We start from the raw sequence: 27,265 nt of genomic DNA, 5'->3' as shown, positions 1-27,265 counted from the left end.
TGGGTTGGCGGGCGGGTACTGGAAGATGGGGAGTGTATACTCTGCAGGCCTCTCATACCTGGCAGGCTTGCAGAGTCATCTGCAGGGCGCTTCATTAGAGCGCACACGCTCAGTCCATCTGGTACAGGGTCTGTAGATGGAAAAGCTACTTGTTCAGGGTAGGTCACTGGATCCAGGAGCCTGAGTGTCAGTCTGTTTGGCAGAGGACAGTGTTTAAGCTCTTTCATGGTATGTAGACCAGCCTAGATTATGGTTAGAACAAGTTAGTGAGTTCGACTATTGGCTCTGAACAGGATTTGTGAGGAAGAAGATGGGAAGTGAGTCACCAGTAAAATGAGCAGCCAGCTGGTCACAGGGACAATCTTCTTCAGACCCAAAACACTTTGAGATAGAAATCATAGCTCAAATGAAGACGAAAAGGGACATGAGTCTGGCCTGTATAGCACTGCTTCCTGCTCTCTGGTGCCTGGCAATGTCTCAAGTCTTACAGGGCCCCAAGGAGGCCCTAACCATGGCCTCTGCTGTTAGGGAGCTATTTGACTAAACCTCAGTGGAGCAAGGTGGTGACTGGAGGAGCTTATGCTATTTGCTGTCTCTCTGTCTTTGTTATATTATGTCTTTCAAGTCTGAGGGGCGAGGTAGGAGTTCTGTACTGGGTGAGGACACATGAAGCTGTGGCTTCTCATTCACCCTAGTTTTTCCCTTCTTTCAAGATGCCCTTCATGCCAACGGAGGCCTCTGCCGGCGGGAGTCCCAGGGCTCTGTGTCTTCTGCAGGGAGCCTAGACCTGGTGAGTGGCTACCTCCCTTCATTCCAAGGGTCACAGGCTACACCTACCAGCTGGTAGGTGAAGCCTGGCTCATAGAAGATCAGCATTTGTTTCAAAAACAAGGTCCCAGGATTGGACGCTGGTCCTGGGTCCCCTAGACCTCAGGACTCCCAGTCCAGGATTTCTGAGGCAGTGTGAGAAACTGTTTAGTAGGTGGAGAAGGGTGCTATGTAAGGACTAAAATTAGCCTTGAGTTTATTTCTTAAATTCCTTTGTTCTGATTTAGTTTTTATTTTTTTGAACTCCCACTAAGAGCACACAGTATGCTTTGAAGCAGGGGTTTGTCTTCAGTTTGATGCTCAGACCTCCTGTTGACTCCAACATTCCAATGTTTGTGTCTGCCTGTGGGATCCTAGTTGCTGGACTCCTACCACCTGCTCAATCCTCATTCAGAAAGGCAAACGGGATAGACATTGGAAGAGGGAGAAAACAGAATAGGTCAGAATACCACATCTGAAATACCAATTCTGAAAGAATACTGATCCGGGTATCGAAGCAAGTGCTGAGACTCATAACTAAACTTTGGGCAGAGTGCAGGGAATCTTATGAAAGAAGGGGAAGATAGAAAGACCTGGAGGGAACAGGAGATCCACAAGAAGAGCAACAGAACCAAAAAATCTGAGCCCAGGGTTCTTTTTCTGAGACTGATACTCCAACCAAGGACCATGCATGAAGATAACTTAGAACCCCTGCACAGATGTAGCCCATGGCAGCTCAGTCTCTTAAGTGGGTGCCCTAGTAAGGGGGACAGGGGATATCTCTGACAGGAACTCAGTGGCTAGCTCTTTGATCACCTCCCCCTGGTGGGGGGGGGGCGGTGGTGGCAGCCTTACCAGGCCACAGAGGAAGACAATGCAGCCAGTCCTGATGAGACCTAATAGGCTAGGGTCAGATGGAAAGGGGGAGGTGGACCTCCCCTATCAGTGGACTGGGGGAAGGGCATGGGAAGAAAAGAGAGAGGGAGGATATGATTGAGAGGGGATGAAGGAGGGGCTACAGCTGGGATATAAAGTGAATAAATTGTAATAAATAAAAAAATAAAATAACATATACACATGGGCAAAAAAAGAGCTAGGCCCAGTGCCGCAGATCTCTTCAGGGCGCACTGCTTGCCCTGCTCTAATCTGCTATGAGGGGAGCGGGGTGGGGCTCAAGACCTGCTACGCTCTCAACCATTGTCTGATAAGAATTCTGAGAGACCTTGTTGGTTGTCAGCATTGTGACATTTGAGACTAGCTATCAACAATTAACGTTAATGTAGGTGGTTATTTCATCTTTCATTGCTCTAAACACCCTCTCAAGGCAACCACGAGCCACCTATTGCTGCCCAGTATCCCAGCTTACTGTTGGAAAACATGAAGATCATTGCCTGTGTGTCAGCAGGGTGGTGGTCCAGTGCCTGGGGGGCTCCCCTGTGCTTCCAGTTCTCTGGCCTCACAACTCACAGATAACTATGGGTATATGGCTGTGGGCCAGAGCAGTGGGGCTAGCAGGACCATATTTTTTGTTGCCATCCAGTGGCCATCCCAGGTTCCTCCCCAGGAGGCTAATAACTGGCTCTGCCATTTCTACAGCCATGGGAGGAGCTGCAGAGATTTAGGAGAAGTCCTTGGCTCATTTCTGCATCCAGTCCAATTTTCTGAAGTAACAGGCAAAGAAATTTTTCAGACGCTGGGGAAGAAGTAGCAGGTCTGAGATGGCTGTGAAAAGCAGGTTTCACAGCGTGTCTGTGCCCTCAGGACAAGCATCTAATGCTGTAACGGGAGGGTTAGGACCACCTACAGGTCTGTGGGCAGCTTATTATCACAGCCTCGGGTTCCAGAGGTCAGGTGGGCCCAAGCTGAATAGTGTGAAGGACAATCCCATCTGGCAGGACAGCAGGCATGCTTCAATTGTGAAAAATTGAAAAGTTTTTAATTAAAAAAGTTACCGCAGTTGAGAGAGATCAGTGCCCTCCCTGGTCCTGGCCTCCAAACCCTACTACACCATCAGCTTTGGGGTCAGGGGATCCCCTCTGGTAGATTTTGCGTGTGTGTGTGTGTGTGTGTGTGTGTGTGTGTGTGTGTGTGTGTAACTACATGGGGGACAGGCAGGTTATTGGGCACCTGAGACCAGGCAATCTAAATCTTCCTCTGGAGGTACTGCCTTACTTCCTGACACCGACACTTGTCTCCCTACCCTGCAGTCAGAGGCCTGCAGGACCTCAGCACTTGAGAGAGATAAGGCTGCCAAACACTGCTGTGTCCACCTCCCAGATGGGACATCCTGTGTGGTTGCTGTCAAGTCCGGCTTTTCCATCAAAGAGATCCTGTCTGGGCTGTGTGAGCGGCATGGCATCAACGGGGCTGCAGTGGACCTCTTCCTGGTGGGCGGAGACAAGGTACTGTGCCAGGCAGGAGTGAGCCACCGGTGTCCTGGTCTTGCCTTCTCCCTTCCCCTTGGCCTTGTTAGTGTTCCACCACCACTGCCACCTCCTGCCTGTGAAGCAGTGCAGCTGGAAGTGGAGGCTTCTTGGGGGGACGGCAGCACAACCTGGTGTCTAGAGGGCGTCTGGCTAATTTTGAAACTGCTCTTTTGTTCTTGCAGCTGTGTGCTGTTACATGTCAAGCCCACGTGCTCCCTCATTAACTCTGGTGTCTTTGTTCCTCAGCCTCTGGTGCTGCATCAGGACAGCAGCATCCTAGCCACCAGGGACCTGCGCTTGGAAAAGCGAACTTTGTTTCGGTAAGTGAACAGCAGACAGGTTTCTGGAGACCCATAGTTTGAGCCTCACAACTTCTATTCCCTGCTAATCTGTTTGTTTTTGTTTGTTTGTGTGTTTGTTTTTACCCAATAAGCATGTACTTGTCCCACGACTGGCCATAAAAGAATGTCAGTGCCCCACCAGACTCTTGGCAATGGGGCAGGCACTCCGCATGGCATACTTGGCCCTAAAGTCATAGTGGGGAAAGAGGCGGGAGTCCCTTCCCAGTGGGTGCCAGGCAGTGGCCCGACTGCTCAGTCCTCCATCATGAAGGTTGAGGACCACAGCCCTCGGCCTAATTACAAATCACAGAAGAGCCTCGTGGACTTCCTTCCATATGCAGGGGAGTGCTCCCTCCAAGGTGGGGCTTCATCGATGGGGTCCCCAGGCTGCAGAATCTTTTTCTGTTGAGGAGAGCCTTGAGAGTGGTGAAGCCAGAACTGGCTGTTTTGTGAATATTTCCTGCCCTACCTCCAGGCTGGATCTCGTTCCAATTAACCGGTCAGTGGGACTCAAGGCCAAGCCCACCAAGCCTGTCACGGAAGTGTTGCGGCCGGTGGTGGCCAAGTATGGCCTGGACCTGGGTAGCCTGCTTGTGAGGCTGGTGAGTGTCATTTGGAGCCTGAGCACCACCACCAGGGTTGTGCCCTACCTTGCCCCTTAGTACCTCTGCACCCTTTCTCATTTCATGTTTCTGTCCTCCCGAGGTTAAGGACAGTGCCTGCCTCTATCGCCCATTTTCTCTGCTGTTAATTTATTTGCACATTGTTCATTATTGGAAAGGTTGATATTTGCTTCAGGTGAACCAAACTAAAGCAAGAAACATCCTTAAGCATCTCCACCGTTTTCACGTGTGATGGGAGCACAGCCAGTACCCCCTTGGTGGGCAGTTTGCCAGGGCACAGGCGTCCCTGGCCCCCTCACTGACAGACTGGCAGTTTCACATGCACTTACACCCTGGGCTGCTCCCTCCTCTGTTGTGAGAAGGGGTTGGTTATGGAGGTGAGGTTGAGGAGGAGGACAGCAGGCCTCCCTGTTCCTTTCCTGTCTGCAGGGGTGTTTATAGATCGGTAGCTGGGGTGAGTCTCTGGCCCTGAGGCAGTGTTGACTCATAGTGGCCTGAGGTATGGCATCTGCCATGTCTTCCCTGACAACTTTATCTAAGCTGTCCTGATTTTTTTGTTTTGTTTTTGTTTTTTGAGACAGGGTTTCTTTGTGTGGTCCTGGCTGTCCTGGAACTTGCTCTGTAGACCAGGCTGGCCTTGAACTCAGATTTGTCCGCCTCTGCCTCCAGAGTGCGCCACCACCGCCTGGCTTGTTTTGGTATTTTTGAGACAGACTTTCATGTAGTCCAAGCTACCCTTGAACTCCTTATCCTCTGCCTTTGTCTTTCAAGTACTGGGATTACAGACATACATCACTATATTGGGCTGTGATTTCAAGTATTCTTAAATTTTTAATTTTCCCTGAAATTGTCCTTGGAATTGTTTAAGAGCTTTGAAGTAAACAAGAGGAACCTACTTAATTATTCACAGGTTCTAGCTTTGGGTGTAACTTGATACCACTTCCCTGCCATGGGCTCCAGTTTAGAGCTCAGAAATCTGCCTGCAGAGTCAAACCCAGCCTGGCAGCCAGGATGCATGCCTCTCCTCTCCTCCTTTCTAAAGCTGTGGTAGTCACACAGGCAGAGCAAGACTGACCAACAGAGGGAAAGAGCATCCTGAGCTGTCAGAGCACCCGGCCACTCACCTCCTAGAGCTGCTATGATTGCTTCCTGCACCCTACCTTTAGGGTCTCCCTCAGAGCAGTCTGGAGATCAGCATGGTGGTTTTAGGTTGGCTGCCATGGAGACTATGAGCAGTGTTGAAAGAGAAGCCAGATGAAGTGATAGAGTGTTGACAAATGCATACCAACCTTTTCTCTGGGGCTGAGGAGTTCCCAGTTTGTCTTTGGGTTGTTCTGCTGCCCCTTTAAATGACTTTTGAAATACCTGCTCCACCAGCTTCTAAGGGTTCCATATTCCCATAGGTCAGCCAGGCTGGGTGACCTGACCCTGGGGCCAGCTGGATTGAGGCTCCCTCCATTAAACCTGGGTTAGTCTTACTATTAGTGGCTGGATTAAAAGCAACTATTCCAGAAAGTTCCAAGCTGGGTAAATAATTCAGTGCATCATCTCTGCCTCTAGAGTGGGGAGAAGGAGCCCCTGGACCTTGGTGCCCCCATATCAAGTCTGGATGGACAGAGGGTCATCCTGGAGGAGAGGGATCCTTGCAGAGGGAAAGGTAAGGTTGCATCCCCCAGCAGCCAGCGCCCAGCCTACCACTCAGTTGTCCAGTGGTGTCTCATAACCACACCATGAACAGCTGGCAGCTCTGTGGGGCCTGCTGACCCCTTACATGGCAGTTTACCCCTCCTGTGCCCAGCCCAGCCGCCTACAGGGGAAGGGGCAGCAGGATTGGCGCAGGAGAGCCCTGGCTCCTCTCGGCTGGAGAAAGAGTGGCAGTCCTTGGCTGCCACTCCAGGATGTTCATGAGGCAGAAAGTGCTAGAAGGTGTTCTATTCTTTAGAGGCTTTTGCTGATACAAAGCAGGGACCCACGGACTTAGTCCTGTCTGGGTCTCCTATCTTTAATATAGCTCCCTCTTCTGAGATTTGTCCCTCCAGGTGAAACAAGCAGTGAAGACAGTGGGCATGGTCTTGTCCAGCAGGTACTGGCACTGGGCTCACCAGCAGCCTGCTATGTCATTCCTCATCTGTAGGGCTGAGTGGACCACACAACTCCGTCCCACCCAGTACCTCAACAGCCAAGGTCCTGATCCGGGTCAGTCCTGGACAGAGCTTCACCTGGGCCCCCATACATCCAAAGCCTCAGTGACCAATACTATTGAGGGCGCTAGCACAGGAAACCCATGGGAGAGGCACTTTGTCTGATAGCCCATAGTACTTGTCCAGGTGTGGGAGAACTTTCTAGAGGCTGTTGAGGAGGAATGATCTGGCTGGAGGTCCCTTGTGTGAAGCTTTCTAGGTAACTTTAGGTTCCCCACAGGGATTGTGCCCAAAAGACTTCTGAGCACTCTCAGCAAGTGGATCCCCCAGGGCCTAGGATGGAGCACAGGTCTCCATCCTACTTAGCAAATAGTAGCTGTGGCCTGGGTTACAGCTAGTCCAGTTCCTATCTCTTTCCATCTCCTTACAGAGGAACCTTTCCCTTCATTGGTCATCTTCCACCCTAGAAAATGCTACCGCCTGGCCCTGGTGCTGTTTGGTGAGCTGAGAACTGTCTGCACAGCTTCCACAGGGCAGACAGCCAGCTCTGCCTGGTGGCTTCTCAACAGCTTTTCCTCCAGGGCTTGCAAGGCAGGGGGTGGGGGAGTCTGTGTGCAAGGGATCTCTCGGGAGCTTCAGACTCACAGGGTGCTGGGAACTAGGATTCTAGTTAGCCAGACAGTGGTCTTCAGGCACGATGCCACAGAAGCCGGCAGTACCCTGACAGGGGCAAAGGCCAGGTTCTAAAGGAACGTGTGTGACACATGGTATGTGGCTTGAGTTTTTTAGTATCAGCCTCCCAGCGTCCCAGGAAATATACAGACCTCCCTTCGTGCCGCGCTGCCGCTCTCCCAGCTGCAACAGGTGGGCTGAGGAGAGACTAGCCTGTGTACGCATGTTAGCTAAGGGATGGAGAGGACTTTTGCTCTCATAGCACACACAGAATTGTGTTTATTGTTCAGAGGGCACTGTGAGCTTCTGGTCATAGCTTGTTTCATGTGTTTAGTGTCCACAGACAAACAGAAAGGTGCTCCTGTCAAACAAAGCTCAGCTGTGAACTCCAGCCCCAGAAACCACTCGGCTATGGTAATTCCCCTTACTCCTGTCCCACGCCATTCCGGCCCTCTCCCTCAGCCTCCACCTCTTGGGGCTCCTTGTGCCTGCTGTCGCCCATTTTGCTGGCTAAGGCTCTGCTCAGGATTGGGCACGTCCCCCTGTGGGTATTTCTCTCCATGTCCCTTTGGGGTTCAGCCTCTACTTTGCTATGAGATGCCAGCCTTTGGCCTTCTTTTGTGCTGGGTGGGTGGGCGGGCCATTAAGTGCTGTTGTGTTACTCCATTATCGGGATTGACTTTCGAAGTGTGTCTAGACTCGCTGTCGATGCCTGGGCCCCCAGGGCCTTTACTGTACTGATGAGTTATATGTTACCGTGTGCTGACATGCAGTAGAACTTGACTTTCCTTCTGATGCAGGGAGAGGAGAGAACACTAGGCAAGTCTAACTCTATTAAAATAAGAGGAGAAAATGGAAAAAGTGCTAGGGATCCCCGGCTTTCAAAGAGAGAAGAATCTATTGCAAAGATTGGGAAAAAAAAATATCAGAAAATTAATTTGGACGAAGCAGAGGGTATGTGTACTTTTTAAAACTTCCGTGTTTTCCAGTAAATGCACAGTCCGGTCCTTAAACTTGCTCTGCCCTGTCTGTAGCCTGGTCCTTGTCACACTGGGGCTATCCGTGTAGTTTCACTAAATCCCCTGTTATGAGCTGAAAGCCAAAGGTCCCACCAGAGACCAGCAGCCCTGGCTATGCTTTCAGTCAGCTCCCTTCCCCCACATCCCAGACCCTGACATGAGCTGGGGCCCAGCTTGGGTGGGGGCAGGAGTCAGATGTGGGGGAGGAGGGCAAAGTCCTAGGCCTGAGAGGGCCGTGGGTTTGCTGACCTGTGTTGACCATGGAGGCTGGAGGCAGGCCTGCTCTGTCCTGACACAGGATTTCTGTAGGAAGCCCTTAGGACATGGAGGCCGCAGGGGTGGGGTATGTCCCTTACTCTGGAACCTTTTCAGAGTAGAGCCGTGAAGTGTCTCCTTGGGCTTTCTGATCACTAAGCAGATGTGAAACACATACACTTTGAGTGTGGGCATTTCTGAGGACCACTGAGGTTGAAGTTGTTGAACTCCTTGTGGGTCACAAACAGCCATTAGGATACTAGAGAAATTTCAGACCCCTGCGGTGTGAATGATGAACTTAAGTCACACGAAACACAGCGTGGTGGCAAGAAAAGGCTATGGAGCAGGCAGTGAAGAAACCAGGCAGGTGCCGAGCCCAAAGTACCCATTCTGGCCCAAGGCCTGGGATGCTTCAGGTGGGTCAGGGTGGCATGAGATGTCGCCTTCCCCTCAGCCCCAGAGTGCCACTTGTGCGTGGGAAAATGAACTTGGGAGCCATGCGGATCTCAGGACCCTCTGTTCCATCCAGCTAAGGCTTTCTCTCAGCCATCCACTGGGGGTCTGCAGTGCAGCTGGGCCCTGGCTCTGTCGTGCCCTACTTCAACCCCCACCTACACCTCAAATTTAGCTGTGCTCAGGTATAAAGAGCTCCATGTATGAGCGAAATGCATGCCAGAGTACTAGAAGCATCCTACTAGCAAGCTGGTCACCTGCTAAGGAAGGGATGTTTTCAGGCCCAGGCCTGACAGTGTGATTTCTGGGGGGACTGGCAGCCAGACATTGGCCTCAGCTCTGTGGGTAAAGTAGTGTGGTTGACCTCATACCCCTGTTGGCTGCTGATGGCAGCTCAAGGCAGCAAAAGCCCCTGGTAAGAGTGAGCAGTCAGCTGAGGCACGTATGCATCTGTGAGTCTCTCAGATATGGTCACTGTGGCTTTTCTTCCAATAGAGTTTTTTGAGCTTATTTCCAAAGCTCAGAGCAACAGAGCCGATGACCAGCGTGGGCTGCTAAGAAAAGAAGACCTGGTGCTGCCGGAGTTTCTTCGCTTACCTTCTGGTTCCTCAGAACTCGCCCTGTCCAGCCCAGCCCCAGTCAAGGGCTTTATCAAGAGAGCTATGGCAGGCCATGGCCAGGAGGGAGCAGCTCAGACTGAGAGCTACAGTGACAGCCCAGCAACCAGCCCTGCCTCAGCCCACAGCGCCAGCTCAGCCTACAGTCCAGGCTCCGCCCACAGCCCCAGCTCGGTCCACAGCCCCGGCTCTGCTCATAGCCCTGGCTCCGCCCACAGCCCCAGTTTGGCCTACAGCACACCTGGGCCTCCTGGGACCACCCAACACGGAGAGAAGCCTACAAAGCCCTCCTGCATCCCCACCATGCAGGAGGGTACTGCACAGGCCTGGAGGAGGCTATCACCAGAAGTGGAGGCTGGGGGCATCCAGACTGTGGAGGATGAGCAGGTGGCTGACCTGACCCTGATGGGGGAGGGGGACATCAGCAGCCCCAACAGCACGCTGCTACCGCCACCCCCCACACCCCAAGACACACCAGGACCTACAAGACCAGGTACCTCCAGGTTCTGACTCTACGCCCTTGACCTGTCCTGCCTCCTGCCCACAGCCTGCTCCACTCCATGTTTAATAAAGGGAACACCGAGGCAGCCCCTGCTTAACTTCAGTGTATTGAACATCCTGAGGGATGGCCTCCTTCTCTTGTATTTATGGGGCCTCCGTTGCCTTTTCTGAAAGGAAAGCAGGTGGCAGCCAAGGCTCAGTCTCCCAGGGAAGGTCACTGAGGCTCAGGCAGATCCAACATGTTGAGCTGTTCCTGTGAAGGTGCCGTGGGAATGGTAACCCGAGTCCAGTAACACCTTGTACAGGCTCAGGTCTCTGGGTGTGGATCTTACTTTTAAGACTTGCTTGCTGCCATTTTAGTGTTTTAGCCTCAGGATGGAAAAAAGTATTTGTCTTAAGCAAATGAACAAGGGACAATGCTGACAAGAACCAGGGTTCTCATTGTCAGCCTCTCTGTGGCCAGCCAGGACTTACTGACTGTCCCCACAGGCCAGCTGTGCACTTGCACTAGGAAGTCCCTGCTGCCTCTGCTGTCCCCTGGCTGGCCTCAAATGTGTCCAGGCATTTCTCTTAGTGGAAGCATGGCGTCCAGTGTGTGGGTGGGGACAGGGTGCCCGAGTGGTAAGGATGCTACCTTAGCCCCACCCGGAACGCTCCCGACGGCACACAGTGGTGACAGGGCTCTGCCAGCCACCGGCCGTGCTCAGTGTCCCCACAACGACAGTGATGAGCCTTGAAGTGCATGTTTCCTCTTGTTCCTGTCTCACGCCCTGGCTGTGATCTGCAGCAGGCAACGTGGGTGCCCGTCTGGGCCCTGCCTCCCAGGCCGGCTCTTCTCAGGCCTTGATGCATGTTTCACGTACCCTCAGACATCTGGGCCCTCAGGAGGGTACGCTTCATGCTGCACTCCACAGCCCCACCCATTGGAGATACACCCGATGAGGAAGCATGAGGTGCCAGAAAGTGGCCCTGTGTGCATGCTTGGGCACCTCTGTCCTGCCACACCCCTCCTTTCTGCTCCTTTGTAGCTGCCTGTTTACAGTTCTGCCTGTGTTCTGACTCTGTTCTTCTGAGAGTAATAAACTCTGGAGCTCATCACTGTACTGGCTGAAAACTCCTTTCTTTCTCATTTGAGAGTGGGTTTTCTCTCTAGGATTAAAGTTTGGATGTATTCCTTTCTACATCTTGACCATTTTGAAGAAATTAAGTAGTTTACCTTAAACAGGCTTTTTTAAAATGATTAATTTTTTTTTAAATTTGTGTGTATATGTATGTTTTGCCTGCATATTTGTATGTGCTGTACACATGTGTCAGGTGCCCCCAGAGGCCAGAAGAGGGTGTCAGATCCCCTGGAACTGGAGTTAGAGATGGCTGTGAGCTGCTGTGTGGATGCTGGAAACCGAGCCCAGCTCCTCTGCAAGAGCAGCAGCTTAACCACTGGACCATCTCTCCAGCCCCAGATACACTGGTTTTCAAGAGACCATTCAGTTCACAAAGTCCTCTCACATGCCCGCCACACATAACAGGAGAGACAGGAGTGACAGGAGAGAACAGGTTTGAAAATGGGAATACAATTGTCCCCTGCCAATCCTGCCTTGTGGCAGGATCTTCCCTCCCTCAGGCCTGTGGTCTCCATGGCTGCCTCCTTCTGCCATTGCCTGGGTGTTTCCACCACAGAATTGGTGAGTAGAGCAGAGGTCTTGGGCCTGGTTCCTCAAGCCCTGTTTCCCTCTTTGGGGTGGCTGTAGAGCCTCTTTCTGCTCACACTGGCTGCCAGCTCAGATGTTGGTGCCATAGCTAGAGTATGAGTTACTGCTGTGGAAAGCCATGGGCACATGGAGAGTGGCACCCAGTATGGTGCCTGGCCAGTTGGCCTTTTCTGGTGTGCCCTGGATGGGGAAAAACAGAGGTGGTACTAGACTTGAAGAAAGTGAGTCTCTGGTGCCCAGGGAGATAGGGATGTGGAGCCCTTGGGCGTTGTCCTGGAAGTGATGACAATGGGAGAAGGACAGAGGTGTGTTGGCTGCAGCACACTAGTTTCGGCTCCCATCAGCCCATCGCTAGCATCACTAGAGGGCTATAGGTGCTAATAACTTTCCATCTTCTGGAGGTTGTAGCCCTGGCATCGAGGAGGAGGCCATACCTGTGATTTCACTGCTGAGCTTGCTTTCCAAATACCCCAGTCTGTTTCTCTGGCCACCTCAGCCTTGTGATCCAGTGAAATGTGACCATGACATTTCTGACACTTTGGTAGGGGTGTGTGTGTGTGTAAGTGCCCCTATGCAATTCTTTCATGTATATTTGTGTCTTGATATAGGAAACTCCAAAATATCCAACTTCCTTCTTGATAGGGAAAAGCAGATGTGTGTCACCAGCCTGGGAGAACTTCCTTCTCAGCCCTCTTGGTGGGGTGCTCTTTTTTATTTTGCAAAAGCATTGCAAAGGGTACAGGGACCTAGAGTGGGGCTTCCCAAGTAGGAAGTTCCTGCGGACAAGACTGGAGATTGTCCTTCACGGTTGTGTGAGTTGTTTCGACAGTCATTCCTGGTCACCGTTCTAGTATTGTCTATTTGATGGCCTGCCAACATGCTGGGGGCCTGAAGAGGGCCTCTGGATGGGGTGGCAGTGTGGGTCAGCAGCTTGGGTCCTATGCTATACGTTGCTCCACATCCTGGGAGGGTGTGGAGTTCTGCCCTGAAGACACTTTGTTTCGAGGCAGAAAGAAGCTTTGCAGAAGTAAGCTTGCGGCGATGGGGTCTGAGGTGAGAACCACAGAGCAGTCTCCGGCTCTGACCATGGCAAGAGCCGCACCCCCAACTCAGCACCTAGCTGACAGTAGTGTGGAGCCTGGGAGGGGAGGTCTGGTTCTCTCCCCAGGGACTGGGCTCTTCGCCATGGCTAGATTTGGTGCCACTGTCCCACCTGCTCTCCTAAGGGCTGCCAGCTCACTTCCCCGCTGCAGCTCTTCACCTGCCTACTCTTCCAGAGGTGGCTGAGGCTTGGGACAGACTTGTGACAGTTCCTCACCCTGGAGGTAAAGATATCGTGACTGCTGCCCTGTGGTCAGAGCCAGTCTGTCAGGCATATCTGCTCACCCCAGCCTGGGTGCTTCCTCATCCCTGCATGGTGTCACACTTCCTGAGCTTGGAGTGAGGGTGCACAGCCTCGCCAGACTGAAGTTCCATCCAGACTGTCTACAGGAGACATTTCCTCCTTGGCAAGTGCCATCCAATTCCATCCTCAGGGCCCCCGGAACACCTCTTACATCTTCAAGGAAATTGTACCGTGGAAGCCCAGCCCTCATGAGCAACAGAGACAGCCCAGAACTCATCACCCCAGAGCCTGACACTCAAGTTTGACATGTTACCAAGGAAGCTTATCAGCCAGGGCCAGTCCATAGCACATCTGGTAGCAGGCCTTGTCTAGTGGCTAGTATCAAGTAGATCTCAGGTCCCTGTTGACGCCCCAAGATCCTGTACCTGTTGTACTACTCCAGACTCCTGAGTTACAATGGCCTCATCCCCCAGCCGAGCTCACTTCTGTCCCCTTATCCTGATCTGCCCCACCCCATCCCATCCAGCACAGGCTCTTCCTAGCCCCGCTGATTTCTTGGATGTCCCTACCCCAGCTAGGTGCCATCCTCTGGATTCCCCTATTTCCTGTCTACCAGTGTGCTCTGTACCAATGTCCATCCCAGCAATCATGAGCCCAAACCCAGGAAGTCTTTGTAGAATAAGGAACTGTAATCTAGTCCAGCCCAATCAGAGCCCTGATCCTGAGCTAAGGTCTTTGTGAAGGCAAGTGGTGACCAGGGTCATGAGCCAGAAGCAAGGCTAAGTAATTCTCTCCCATGAGGAGCCAGGAGTTGGCAGGTCCCTATGGGAATCTGTGGGAGTTCCTGTGGCCATGATGGGGCCTTGGCCTCTGGTCCTCTTCTGCTGTTTCCTTCCAGGTTTTCCTGCATTCACAGCTCAGCTGTGCCTAGGTCTTGTGTTCCCTTTCTTCTAGGAGAATCTGGGGGCCTTGGAAGGAGGCATTAGGACTAAGAGTGGGAAGATAGCTCAGGGCAGAATCCCTGCCCTGTGGAAACACAGGAAGAGGGACAAGCAACTAGGGCTTGACCCTGTGAGAGGGCTGACCTTAGGGGCTGGGCCCCACCCTGCTTAGCTGTGAGGCATGGACCCTTAAGGATGGCCTTGGGTATAGGCATGCCCAGCCCAGAGCAGGCAGCAACAGCTGGCACAGAGAACATTTACAGGTAAATGAGGAGGCTTGGGGATGACAGCTGCCACCAGTGCTGACTGGAAAGCTTCCGGCTCCCCGAGAAGAGCTGAGGTAGTTCCCAGTCTCTGGGGCTCTGGCAAAGACTGTCAGGGGACCAATAGCACAGGTTAGCCAAGGGCCAGTGTGCCAGGATGAAAGGCCAGTGGGTGGCCCAGGGGGAAGGAAAAGAGATGTGACATGTCTTGCCTGAGTGCTTGAGAGTCCTCAGCCTGAGGGAACCGGCGACAGGAGGTGTGGTGTTGACATTGCTGTCCCAGACTGGCCCTGCCCAGTGGCTCCTGAAAACCAGTAGGGTCCCATGCATTGTTCCCAGCCCAGAGAGCTCTGTGGAGCCTTGGAGGTAGGCTGGTCCTGACATGGTTGCTGCCTGAGTCACTGGCTGGGACTTGCCACATTTTCAGAGCAAGTCTGGGCTGGGCAGGCAGGAAGTATAAGGGTGCTTCTGCTTGTGAGGTGTATTTCCTTGGTTCCCAGAATAGACAGGGCTGCTAGAGGTTGGAGTCTCTTCCTGAGTGCTCATTCAGGGTTGGAGTGGACAGCAGGTCTCCTGTACCTTTGTGGAGTCACTGGTTCTTTCAGGACTCAGTGGCACTCGACATCAATATTCCCAATGGTGTTCAGTGGTTAAGGACCGATCTCTTCACACATAACCCCATCTTGCTGCCATGCAGCCTGTCATTTGGAGCCATTTGGAGGCCTGATGACAAGCAGGATAATTAAGGGCAAGACTGGATCCCAGCTGGCCCTAGCAGAATGCTTGCTGATTGACCATAGAGCAAACTGGGAGAGAGTCCCAGTCTTAACCACACTGGGTTCCCTGTTACTGATACCAGCTGAGGCCCATGAGCCTCTTCAGGTGTCCCCAGAACTTGTCAAATGATAAGCTAGGGAATCTCAGCAGAGATATTGTACGCCTGTGTACAAGCCTGAACTTGCTACATGAGGCCTCATGGAAGCCATGGCCAAGGGTGAGGTGGGATACTAAGAGTAAGGGGGCCTGTGGATCTACAGAGAAGCTGGGCCATCATGGACCTCTAATCTTTGTGTCTGTTAGGGGCCTTGGGACTGCAGAGGGAGCAAAATCTTCACCTTTAATGGCAAGCTTTCTCTGTTACAGTTGGAGGAACTGCATCTGTGGGTAGTTAGTAGAATATACTCCCATGTTCTGGGTTTTTGGAATGGAATGTTGGGATGAGACCGTCACTCTGGTCTATTCATTGTGGGCTTTGGTAGGAAAGGCCCCAGGCTCTGCCCATGGGCTCCCAGAGATGGAGAAGTGGGGATCCATTTCTGCAGAACATGCATCCCATTCCCTTGATCTCAGTCTATAGAAGAAAAGTGGGGTGTTCAAGGGCTCTCTTGGAGCCGTAACCCTGGTTACATTGCCCCTGGCGAGGTGCTCAGGATAGTGCCATGCAGGGAACTGAAACCTGTCCTAACTGGAGACATTCACAAACCCTGCAGGCTGTGACTGGGCTGTAGGAATACCCACAGTACACCTGAAGTGGATAGGTAAATCTCTGCAAGGCTAGCGCAAGGTCCGGGGCACAGCCAGTCAGATAGGTCAAGGCAGTCCTGGAGTGAAGATTTCTAAACCCATCTTGAGATCTAGACACTTCCTAGGCAGCTTTGGGCATCTGGGGAAATGAGGGAGATGTTCAGACCAGAGAGAGATGGTGAGGAGTGCACAGAAAGGCTTCAGCAAAGGAGGGAGAGTTGACAGTGACGGCAACAGGTTAGTGACAGGAGCAGGTGGCAATCGGTGTTGCTGATACGGAAGTCAAGGGTCACTACAGACGCAGAGGAGTTTGTGTGGGTGACGATGACCCTAACACTAGGAAAGGAAGGGTGAGGGGAGCCGGAGGAGAGCTGGGGGCCTGTTATGGGAGGATCCTAGGCTGTCCAGGCTTGAAGGACGCAGACAGTACCCAAGAGAAACTGAGGGTAGATATTGGCTAGAGGTGAAGGTGAACAATCAGAACAAGGCAACTGGGAATCCACACAGGTGCCCTGGCTCTTTGTGGGTTTCGCTTGGAGCAAGGAAAAGCCCAAGAAGAGAGTCTCAGAGACAGCTTTCTCTCCCTGCGTTCTGGGAGGACTACTGCACTCCCAGGGAACATCAACCCCAGAGGGTTGTCCTGAGCCCTCCTGGCCATCCAGCTCTACACTGGATGAACCCATCCCTCCCGGCTTCCAGCTCTGGCCTGGAGTCCGTTCAGTATAGGTCTGCAAGTCAAGGGTCAAGGACTACACAGGGCTCTCCAATTCTCAGAGCCCTGGGTCCCTTACTCATCATGTCAGAACAGCGTGTGATTCCTGACCCTCCCAGCTGGGACTGTGCGGCACTGCCTGCTATCAGAGCCACTCACCATGAGGTGGCCAATTAAGAGAATCCTCCGTGGAGGCTCCTGTTAGGTAGGCATGAGGGCTGCCCTGAAGGTGCGGACAGTTGAGTGCCCGCTGACCTGCCCAGCCCTCCTGCCCAGGTCCAGGGCCCGTGGCTGGAGATCACCTTGTCTGGAGTGGATTTGGTGCCTGTGCAGGGATGTTGGGGTGGGTTTAGGAAGCCCGGGGCTTAGCCAAGCGGGTGACGGCTTCTCTTCTCCCCGTGACAGGGGGCAGGGCCCAAGGCCGCGGAAGCCTCCCAGTCAACAGGATCATCGACGTGGACCTCGTTGCGGGTGTGTCTTCTGGGTGGGGAGGCAGCGTCCTGGGGGTGCAACTGGGTCCCAGGAGGGTGCAGGCCGATGGACCTTTTTTATCAAATGGTCCTGGCTTGAGCCCCATCCCAGGTGAGCCTACCAAGCCCAAGGCCAGCACACACCATGCCACCTTTGTTTGAAGCTGTCCTCCTGACCATGCAGTTCCTACTGCGCCAGCCTGTACTGTCTTCCATGTTCATATGGATGTTTGAGGGGAAGCTCATGACTCTTTGAGACAGCAGGGGCCTGGGAAGAGCCAAGAGCCACCCCAGCCACAGTGCCCGCAGGAGCCAAACTAGGAATTGAAGGGCCAACCTTATCATAGGGGCTGGAATTACAGACCCCCGCAACAGCCCACCTTGACATTCAGACTTTGCCCAATAAAATGTTTCTGAAGACCTGCCATGTATTGCATTGTGCTGAGTACTGGTGTTGCATGCTGCCTCCTGGGGAGTCCTTACTCTTGGAGATGGCCCTAGGAAGAAAGAAGCTCGGGGGAGGAGTGGTGCCTGGCTGTGACGTTAAGGGTAGCTGCTAGGAGAAGGTAGCTTGGTACTTGGGAGCTGAAGGTCAGCCTTTCCTCCCATCCTCAGAGATATGGGCCCCAGAACCACCTAGTGTCCTAGGCACCACATCATGCATACACCCCAGCACCACCATTTCCCAGCACCCACCATGTCCTAGCACTCTTCCCTAGTCCCCACTGTGCCCAGCACCACTATTTCCCCAACACCACCATGCTCAGGCCCCAATACCTCTGCCCAGAACCATCATGTCCTCAGTACCCATCCTGGCCCACCATGCCTCTAAGCACGTATTTTAGCAAACTTGGGTGCAACTTGGTGTCTGTCTGCTCAGGAATTGGAGGAGATCTGGAGACAGCTAGAGCAATGGGTATGAGGTGGCCACAGCTTACCTAGCACCCCCACCCCACCCCCCAGTGCCTGACTAGGGCCACAGGGCTGTGGGGCTCAAGGGATGCTCAGTAAAGCCAGCCCAACTCAAGGCAGGCAGGATATGCCCACAAGTAATGGGCTGGAAAGCTTATTGGGGGAGAGGCCCAGGCTGTCTGGTAAGGATGCATTTATGGGGCCCCTAGATACCCCCGACTTGGGACAAGCAGACAAAGAGTTACTGTTCTGAGGTCATTTGTCATAGCACTTGGCCGAGGGAGCAGCCCTCTCCTCTCTTTAGCTGTTATGTAGCACTGGATGGAGGAGGCACCCTCTACCCTGTGTTGACGTCTGTGGATTGGGGACAGTACCATGAGTCAGTGGCAGGCTGGGAAGAACTGGGGCCCATAGGACCCTGCATGTAGCATGTCCTATAAAGAGCTCAGAGACAGGAATGACCGGCAGTGTGGCCAGGCAACTGTGCCCGAGAGGCCTGGCCATGACCTGCCCAAGTCACCCTGGAAGACTTCCTGGAGGAGGCTGAGACTTGAGGGTGGTGTTGGGCCCAGGAGCAGTGTAGCCTTTGCTAGAGCACAACAACTGCCCAGCAGGGCAGGCCAAGGTGGGGCAGCAGGGTGTAGCCATGGTGCGGGAGGATCCTGATAGGATGCACGTGGGAGGCAGGGTTAATAATTGTCCTGTAGCCTTGACCCCACCTGCCCTGGCCATGTTCCCTGGCTACTCTGTACCTGCTGCCCTTCACACCAGCTCCGGAGGAGCCATGGGGCACCAGGCCTGGGCCCCTAGTCACTGTTCCTTCCCCAGGCCATGTCCCTTCCTGCTGCTCCTGCTGCTGCTGGTGGTACCTCGGGGGGCCCAGCCCCAGGCTGGCAGGGTGAGCACGGACCCTCTCCCTCACAGTGTGTTGAGGGCTCCCCGTGAACACTCAGGGTTCCCGGGAAGAGAACCCAGAGAAGAGGCACCCAGAGAAGGAGCCCCAGAGAGAGAGAAGGCTCCAGAGAAGGGGTGAGGCGTGAGCTAGGGGCCCAGTGCAGTGGCATAGCGGGGTGGGAGCTGTTCTTCACAGAGAGGCGAGGTGCCGGGCTAGGCTGGTCTGGAGTGCCTGGGGCCTGAGCTTATTGGGATTCTCTTGTCCCCTGTGTAGTCTAGGCCCCGTGAGTGTGGGGTCCCTGAGCCTTCTGTTGCATTTCAGTGTTTGAGATGGGATGTGGGAGACTTCTGAGCGCTTCCATCTGTTCCTGTCAACCCTAGGACTGACTCCAGGGTTGAATCTCAATACCAGGGTGTCTTGGGGGCCTGTGACTCTAACCTAGTGTGTTTAACCACTCAGACATAGAAGGAAAAGCCAGAGGAGGTCTTGGGGAGAACCCTAAGGAGCCCAAGATCTGTGACATATTTGATTGGTGGAGTCCAAGTGTGAAGGACTATTCTATGCTAACACCATCGTGGTCCTTTGGGCTCCTAGAACCACACAGAAGCCCCAGAACCTAATGTCACAGCCACCCCCATGACTCCCACAATCCCTGTGACCTCTGGGAACTTCAATGCCTCAGTAGCAAGTGCTCCAGAGGCAGAGGCAGAGACCGAGGGACCCCAAGGTGAGAGGTACCTTCCTATTTCCAGCAGCAGCCCCCCTGGGGCCCAAGGTAGGTCAGACACTGCCACTGGACGGCTGCTAAAGAGGAGTGGGGTCTGCGGTAGGGGTGGGAACACCTGACCCCTGCCACTTCCACCCCTCCACAGTGCTCACTGAGTCTGGGCAGCCATGCAGGTTCCCGTTCCGCTACGGTGGCCGCATGCTTCACTCCTGTACCTCTGAGGGAAATGCCTACAGGAAGTGGTGAGTCCCGGAGTGGGGCAGGGGCGGGCTCCACCCAGGTTCCCATTGTGGACCCTGATGGACCCTGCAGCTAGGTTTCAAAGCCTAGGGGGTGGCTCCAGTGAGCAGGCGCTCCAGGGTACCCAGGCAGGGATGGGTGGGGCTTTGGGCAGGGGCTCCATGTCATCCTCAGACACGCCCCTCAGGTGTGCTACAACACACAACTATGACCGGGACCGGGCCTGGGGCTACTGCGCAGAGGCCACCCTACCTGTGGAAGGCCCAGGTGGGTATGTGGAGGGGCCAGCCTGAGCCCCCCAGAAGGGCTTTGACAGGGTGCTTAGGATGGGAGCAGAGGGGTAAAAGTGCAGGGTGGGCATAGTGGTGACCTGGGCAGGGGATTCTGCACGGAGCTGGGGCTGTTCTGTGAGTTTGATCCTACTAAGCCTGGAGGTATCAAGGGACGAAAGAGCTGTCAGCTCAGAGAGCCCAGACAGGATCCCTGTGTGTGTCTAGACCCTGGAGGCTTTGGTGGCCATTGGTGATACCAAGGCGCCCTCTTGTGGTAAGGTCTATCCCTGTAGCCATACACTGTCCCTTGAACAGGCCCTGGGTAGAGAGCCATGAGTCCAAAAGAGCAAACCGTGAACCCCGTGGGTGTGCTGTCCCAGGGTACATGGGAGGAAACCCCGTTGCCTGGCAGAGCATGTACAGGTGTATAGGGTGTGGAGCGTAGAGCCGTGGAGTACCTCCTCAGATGCCGGGTAGTGGGGGTCACTGAGAGGTGGGAACTTGCTCACCCAGCACCCAGGCGGGGACAGTGTGAGCATTCACCAGAGGCCCTGGGCAGGCAAGGGATGGTATGGAGGGACCCCAGGACCTGCCACCACCCATCATGTCCCCTCCTGCATGTACCCAGCTGTCCTTGATCCTTGTGCCTCCGGACCCTGCCTCAACGGGGGCACATGCTCCAGCACCCACGATCCCGTGTCCTACCACTGCACTTGCCCTCCGGCCTTCACAGGCAAGGACTGTGGCACAGGTGAGGGGACCTCGGGGGCCCAGGAGTGGAGCCATTCTGGGAGGCTGGGAGAGCAGCTGCTGGGTCCAGGCTGGGGTGGGTGGTGCCTGCCTGGGGGAGGACTTGCACGGGTGCTGTGGGAGCACTGTGTGACTCACAGAGAAATGCTTTGATGAAACACGCTACGAGTATTTTGAGGTGGGCGACCACTGGGCCCGCGTGAGTGAGGGACGCGCGGAGCAGTGCGACTGTATCGAGGGCCAGGCCCAGTGCGAAGACACCCACCACACAGGTATGTCGCGGCTAGCTTCAGGGAGGCCACGTACCATGGTGCATGGGGTTTCTGAGCCATGTCCCTCAAGCGTCTGCCCCTTCCTCCCTGGAGTATAAAGTTACCCAACAACAAGGGCTCAGGGAAACATCTCAGCTCTGTCCCTTCCTTGAGTTCCTGGAGGCCAGGTTTAGCCTCTGGGCTCTCCCCTAGTTTGCCTGAGCAGCCCATGTCTGAATGGAGGGACCTGCCACCTGATTGTGGGCATGGGGACCAGTGTCTGTGCCTGCCCGTTGGGCTATGCTGGGCGGTTCTGCAACATTGGTAAGCCGGTTTCTTTCCAGGTGTGTGGGGCAACCCTGGGGAACCGTGTCACGCGTGGGAGGGCTTGCTGTGGCCTGGCCTCACGGCACCCATTGTGTCCACAGTTCCCACCGAGCGCTGTTTCCTGGGAAATGGTACAGAGTACCGAGGCATAGCCAGCACCGCTGATTCAGGCCTGAGCTGCCTGGCCTGGAACTCTGATTTGCTCTACCAAGAGCTGCACGTGGATTCAGTGGGCGCTGCTGCACTGCTTGGCTTGGGCCCTCATGCTTACTGCCGGTCAGCATCTAATAGACACTAGGCCCCATTCTGCGTGGGCAAAGGATTGGACAGAGTAACTCCCCAGACTCAGCAGGGGCCAACATTGCCAAGATGGCCGTTAGTCTCTGCCTCTTGGGAAGATGGGATCAAGTGTGCCCGCCAGGGTCTGCAGAAAAAGCACATGGCTGTGGTGTGGGTGTGGGTGCTAGCCCTGCTGGGTGTTAGGATGGTTCATTAGGGAGAGTGGGAGTGTGATTCCATTGTCTGCCTCCAGGAACCCAGACAGAGACGAGAAGCCTTGGTGCTATGTGGTGAAGGACAATGCACTGTCGTGGGAGTATTGCCGCCTAGCTGCCTGTGGTGCGGGCACCCTGAGAGGTTGGGGGCAGAGTAGGGGTGGTGCTCCTTGAGGACCCTCAGACAGGAGGTCAGTGGACAGGACTCATTGGTTCCCTGTAGTGGTTCTGGGGTGGTCAGCTCCCAGAGGCCTGTGCCCAAGGCTCTCATGCTGGGAATATCTGGCCATCTTGGGTGTGTAGTGGGGTCCAGACTGTAGGAGAGACAGGTATGACTCTGTACCAGGTGAGCTGGTCTTGCCAAGGCCTGTGGCCTGCATTGTACTCTACCCTTCTGTAGAGTAAGGAACAGAGGCTCCCAGGGTAACTGCTCAGAGCCTCGGGCCTGAGGAATTGGGTGATGGGTCCAGGTAGGACCCCTCTGGCTCTTCCCTGTCTCCAGGGGAACCCAGGGGTATGAACTGATGACCTCCACTCCCAGAATCCCTGGTCAGAGTCCATTCCCAAACCCCGGAGGTACTGGTGGCCGTGTCTGAGGCGGCCGTGACCGCACGTCCGACCTGCGGTAAGAGGCACAAGAAGAGGACCTTCTTGAGACCACGCATTGTTGGCGGCTCGTCATCTTTGCCTGGCTCACACCCCTGGCTGGCCGCCATCTACATTGGGAATAGCTTCTGTGCTGGGAGCCTTGTCCACACCTGCTGGGTAGTGTCCGCAGCCCACTGCTTCTCCAACAGGTGAGCACACTGGCCGAATCCCCAGGGCCAGCCCTCCATCCCTTCCCTCCTTTTGCCTGCATCTACCCTTCCTCAGGGGCCACCCACATGCCATATCCCTACCCTCTTTCTCTCTCCCATGGGCCTGTACCTGTGGCATATACTCCTCCCCAGTGCCAGCACACTTCCATCCCTCGCTCCATTGACCATTTCTCCTGTTCCCCTAACATACCTTTGGTGCCACTGCGGCCTGATGCTTGTGCTGGGCATTGGGGTAATTAGTCATGGAGCATCGAGGCAGGGCATGTCCTGCAGCTACCTTGTACCTGTGCAGGGGGGGGGTTAGGGGTGTCCTGGAATCTGCAATGACCCTCTCAGGACAGAGCAGTGGATGGAGATAAGGTGACAGAGTTGTCAATATGTCCCTTGCACTACCCTGTGACTGTGTCTACGTGTTTGAGGGGCACTTACCTGGGCAAGGAATCAGGGTACTCATTATAGTATGTAAAATTGCCAGGGTCACTGCACAGCTAGGGAAACAGATCCAGACGATGAATTGGCTCCTAGGAATGAGGGCCTAAGGTCCACTCGTGTCCCCACCCAGCAAGGCTGCAGTCCTGAAACACCAAGGCTAACTGGAGTACATAGAAAAATCTCAGCAGTTCCTGCTAGCCCCCTGTCCTAGGGTTAGCAATTGTACCTGAGGACCCTACAGCTCAGGCCAGGCTGGGCCAGGGCCTCTAGGCAGATCAAATCTCCACCCAAGTGGCCCATTCTTAGAGTAGACCTCACCTGAGGTTCCGCTGGCTTATGAATGAAGTTGTCCATAAAGACAGGGCTCCTGGGCCAGAGTCACTGTGACCCTGCCACGCCTGCTGTTCTCAACCCTGCTGTCACACGGGTTAAAAACGTCTGTGCAGGCCTTTCCCAGGTCTGTGACCCTCTTGCTTGGCCAGGACCAACTACCACAGGGGCCAAGGTTGAGAGACCTGATAGTGCCAAGGAGAGGGCTGGGTCCCCACTCCTGCCGGCTTCCTGTGCAGTCCCCCCAGGGACAGCGTCACAGTGGTTCTGGGACAGCATTTCTTCAACCGCACAACGGACGTGACACAGATGTTTGGCATCGAGAAGTACGTGCCCTACACCCTGTACTCGGTGTTCAACCCCAGCAACCATGACCTTGGTGAGCTCGGAGCCTTGGCAAGGTGGGGGTGTGGTTTGTGTGCCCCAAACCAGAGCCCGGACAAGGGTAGGAGCCAGAGGAGCTGGAGGAATCTTGTTGCCCTTCCTCTTTGCTCTCTCGGGCCGCCAACCACCTCCCCTCTCTCCGTTTCCTGGGACTGCCTGCCATGTGTTTCCAGCTAGTGTGGGCTTCACTGCCCAGGCTGAGCCGTGGCTTCTCCCCTGCCCAGTCTTGATCCGGCTGAAGAAGAAGGGGGACCGCTGTGCTATCCGCTCCCAGTTTGTCCAGCCCATCTGCCTGCCTGAGGCCGGCATCTCCTTCCCCACTGGACACAAGTGTCAGATTGCAGGATGGGGCCACATGGACGAGGGTGAGTGGGAAGCGGTCCCCGGTGCCGCCCTGGTAGGGGACGAGGCGATGATCCTGGCGGCTCTGAAAGTGTGGTGCTCCACAGATGTGAGTGGCTATTCCAGCTCCCTGCGGGAGGCGTTGGTCCCCCTTGTTGCCGACCACAAGTGTAGCAGCCTTGAGGTGTATGGTGCCGACATCAGCCCCAACATGCTCTGTGCCGGCTACTTTGATTGCAAGTCCGATGCCTGCCAGGTAGGCCATCGCCAGTTCCCCCTGGACCACACAGATGGGTCTTCCAGGGATTTGCTGGCTGGCCCCTAGGGAGCTTTAGGACTAAGAGGGAGTCTAAGACAGAAAGTTTAACCACTGTGGACCACTTGGCATGTCCTGGAGGCCTTTCTTGCCGTAGAAGTCTAAACATATGGGAGACTAAGTAAAAAAAAACACACTCAGCATCACACAGCCCAGATAAAGCCCTGCTATCCAGGCAACAATTAAGGCCACTTACATCAGACCTCAAAGGCTACAGTTTTCTGTCCAGATTTCTCCTGTGTACTCAGCAGTCAGTCAATCAACCAATCAATCCATCAACCAACCAACCAACCAATTAATCAATCAATCACTAATCCTTATCAAGGGCTTCATAGGCCAGGCTTGGCCATGGTTATGTGTCAGCCTGCTTCAACATGGAGGGGCTGCTGAATGCCCTTTAAACAGGTGAGCAAACAGCCTCAGACACGTTAAGTCCCTTTTCTGAGCTGGCACAGGTAGAGTGGATTCTGGATCAAGCAGGGAGGGCATCCTGGGGGAAAGGGGCTGTTGCACTTGTTCTAAGAGATATAGAGAAGTGTGACAGGCCATGGGAAGGCATTTCAGGCAGTGCCACTAGCATGCTGGGACCAAGGGCGTCCGTGTGTTCCTCATGGAGTAGGACCAGAGCTGTAGGGTGTGGAGTTGCAAAAACTTTGGGGAATAAGATGCCTTCCTGACTGATTGGGGTCAGGAAGTGAGGCTTCACTTCTCAGAAATGCCTGCCCCTGTCCCCAGGCAGTCAGCCCTGAAAATCCTCTGTCCTCAGAGAGTACAGGAGACTCTTGCTGGCTTCAGGACATTGGCAGGGCTGGAAGCCCAGGTGCTTCTGGGCCAGGCCCCTGGCTGCTGGTGTGTGGGTGGCTGAGTAGAGTCTCTGTTCCAGGGGGATTCCGGCGGGCCGCTGGTCTGTGAGAAGAATGGTGTGGCATACCTGTATGGCATTATCAGCTGGGGTGACGGTTGTGGGCGGCTCAACAAGCCAGGAGTCTACACCCGTGTGTCCAATTATGTGGGCTGGATCAATGACCGCATACGACCACCCAAGAGACCTGCAGCCGCCTCCTGAACCGCACCCCCTACCCCACCAGGAGGGGCTGCTCATAATTCCCTTTCTACTACCAACAATAAAAATGTTCCCAAGGATCTGGCTTCACAGTGGCTCTGTCTCCAGGTAGGCAGCTCTTTGCATCCAGGCTCCCCAAACTATGCCCTGGGCCTTCGGTGTAGACGAGGTGGCTTCAGGGGTGGCCCCACCCCTGAAGCCACTGTAGCTCCTGAGTGGGGGTGGGAGCCTCCCACCTCACAAAGATGGCCTCAGGGGGCCAGATGGGATGTCAAAGTCAGACTCCTCTAGGCCCTACCCCACACAGGATGTGGCCAGGCTCCATGCACCCTAAGCATACCAGGGCAAGACACTGAAGCCAACTCCAGTTCCCCAGGCCGTGAACAAGGACCTGTGCTGAGTGGTGCTGAAGAAGATAGCTTCAAGATGACAGCCTGCCCACAGTTCCCCATCACCTGGGACAGCCCTGGAGGAGACCTGAGGATAACGGACCATATCTGGGTTATAGTAGCTGGCTACTGTTGGTCCTAAACACCCAGAAGCCAGGCTTGCCTCCATCCAGGCAGGACATGGGGCTAGCTTATTCTGGAGAGAACAAGATGGCTCCAGAGACAATGAACATTGTGGTGGGGAAGTAGGAGATAGACTTCCTGAGCCTGTGAGGCATGGGAGGAGCTAGGTATGTCTCAAGAGTCTCCAAAGTCTCTGGCATGAACATTTATCGCCATTGAGGAAGGGCACAGAGGTGCTTCAAAGCAGGTTGGGGACAGATAAGGGAGAAAAGTTGGGATGGGGCAGAGGCCAGTCATCTCTATGGGTGCCCAAAGTTAGCATACTTAGACTAGGAGAGAGAGGCCAAGGAGCATCCATGGTTCCTGATCCTCTGGCCTGAGGAGGTGCAGCAGATGGCACCTTGTTCAGTCTCAGGCTGGGATCAAGTTTCCCCATGCCTGTCCTTCTTGGCTGACCTGAGGTTCTCCTTGCCCTCTCTCTGCAGCTTTGCCCACTGTGGTCTGTTCTTCCTGTGGTAGTAGGGTCTCGCCACACCCCACCTAGAGTCTGTTCAGTTCTGGGTGATGTTTTTGCCCCAACCCACAAAGAAGTCCTCAGGTGCTCACTCACTGTGAACCCTTTCACTGCTACCTGAAGTGCTGAGAGGTTCTCTGTGGATGACCATCGACCCCTCATCCTACTCTCATGACATTCTGTGAGACTCTGAGGGGATTGGCCCAGCAGGGCCCTCTCCCGTTGTGTTCTTTTTGGTCAAAAGGAACCCGGCTCTACCAGGCCCTCAAAACCCAGTTCCGAGAATTTAGAACTGCAACTAGAAATCTGGCTGGTGTGATCCAGACAAGGCTGGTGTGAAAGTCTAAGAATTCAGTAGTTGCTTACTTCTACAAGGCTGGATGTCTCAGATGCTCTTTAGTGCACACTGGAATCCCAATGAAGTAGACTTGAAAGCCAGTGAAAGAATGGATGTGCTAGCAAGGACAGAGCAAGCAGGCAAAGAGCAAAAGCTTCCATCTTCCATGTCTTTATATAGGCTTCCAGCAGAAGGTATGGCCCAGGTTAAAGGTGTATCTTCCTGCCTCAAGATCCAGATCAAAGTCATGGGTCTTTCACCTCAAGACCCAGACTAGAATTGGATCCACCCACTTCAAACCAAGGGAGAAATAATCCCACGGAGGTGTGCCCTCTATTTTTGGAGTCCAGTTAATTCCAGATGTAATCAAGTCAACAACCAAGAATAGTCATTGCAGTGGTCTTCCTTCCTCAGTTAAATTTCTCTGGAAATGAACTCACAGTCATGGCCAGAGGTGCATCTCCTAGGTGATTCCAAATCCAGTTAACAGTGAAGATAAATCCTACATCAACTCAAAGCTGAATAAACCA

At 54.2% G+C, this 27,265-nt stretch overlaps 2 protein-coding genes across 11 annotated transcripts in view; both read left to right on the top strand.

Moving 5' to 3' along the window:
• Window positions 1–17,239, top strand: part of Rgs12 (regulator of G protein signaling 12) — a 102,334-nt gene extending 85,095 nt beyond the window's left edge. For 6 of the 7 annotated variants that reach the window (XM_060365454.1, XM_060365457.1, XM_060365458.1 and 3 more), the window contains 9 exons: window positions 714–790; window positions 3,015–3,209; window positions 3,480–3,553; window positions 4,050–4,176; window positions 5,758–5,854; window positions 7,345–7,424; window positions 7,811–7,964; window positions 9,233–9,847; window positions 16,755–17,239. In XM_060365454.1, the coding sequence (XP_060221437.1) occupies window positions 714–790; window positions 3,015–3,209; window positions 3,480–3,553; window positions 4,050–4,176; window positions 5,758–5,854; window positions 7,345–7,424; window positions 7,811–7,964; window positions 9,233–9,847; window positions 16,755–16,981 (1,646 nt within the window). In that variant the 3' untranslated portion in view covers window positions 16,982–17,239. Of the gene's footprint in view, window positions 1–713; window positions 791–3,014; window positions 3,210–3,479; window positions 3,554–4,049; window positions 4,177–5,757; window positions 5,855–7,344; window positions 7,425–7,810; window positions 7,965–9,232; window positions 9,848–16,754 lie in introns of those variants that run through there. The other variant, XM_060365455.1, reaches the window with a different exon arrangement.
• Window positions 17,240–18,426: 1,187 nt separating this feature from the next.
• Hgfac (HGF activator) lies at window positions 18,427–25,452 on the top strand. Of its 4 annotated transcripts, none has more exons than XM_021643696.2 (14): window positions 18,427–18,629; window positions 19,221–19,401; window positions 19,499–19,595; window positions 19,781–19,860; window positions 20,494–20,616; window positions 20,756–20,887; window positions 21,080–21,190; window positions 21,295–21,469; window positions 21,726–21,811; window positions 22,229–22,484; window positions 23,507–23,646; window positions 23,876–24,016; window positions 24,101–24,249; window positions 25,193–25,452. In XM_021643696.2, exons 1-14 carry the CDS (start codon window positions 18,462–18,464, stop codon window positions 25,373–25,375), a joined length of 2,022 nt encoding a protein of 673 aa, XP_021499371.2. In that variant the 5' UTR covers window positions 18,427–18,461; the 3' UTR covers window positions 25,376–25,452. The 4 variants fall into 4 exon arrangements, with proteins under 4 accessions (XP_021499371.2, XP_021499372.2, XP_060221445.1 ...); XM_021643697.2 differs by having other exon boundaries at window positions 18,471–18,629; window positions 19,221–19,353; XM_060365461.1 differs by lacking the exon at window positions 18,427–18,629 and adding an exon at window positions 18,634–18,760.
• Window positions 25,453–27,265: the final 1,813 nt, after the last annotated feature.

Source organism: Meriones unguiculatus, chromosome 12 (assembly GCF_030254825.1).
Source record: "Meriones unguiculatus strain TT.TT164.6M chromosome 12, Bangor_MerUng_6.1, whole genome shotgun sequence".
Lineage (NCBI taxonomy): Eukaryota > Metazoa > Chordata > Mammalia > Rodentia > Muridae > Meriones > Meriones unguiculatus.
Note: the sequence above shows the minus strand (reverse complement) of the source record. Positions and strands in the feature narration are given on the sequence as shown.

What these genes read in the sequence shown, in the direction of transcription:
- Hgfac (XM_021643696.2), top strand. Translation starts at nt 18,462, where the DNA reads ATGTTCCCTGGCTACTCTGTACCTGCTGCCCTTCACACCAGCTCCGGA. An exon ending in CCTACCTGTGGAAGGCCCAG is followed by an intron (nt 19,861 to 20,493) that starts GTGGGTATGTGG and finishes GCATGTACCCAG; the next exon opens with CTGTCCTTGATCCTTGTGCC. An exon ending in GGCCCTCATGCTTACTGCCG is followed by an intron (nt 21,470 to 21,725) that starts GTCAGCATCTAA and finishes GTCTGCCTCCAG; the next exon opens with GAACCCAGACAGAGACGAGA.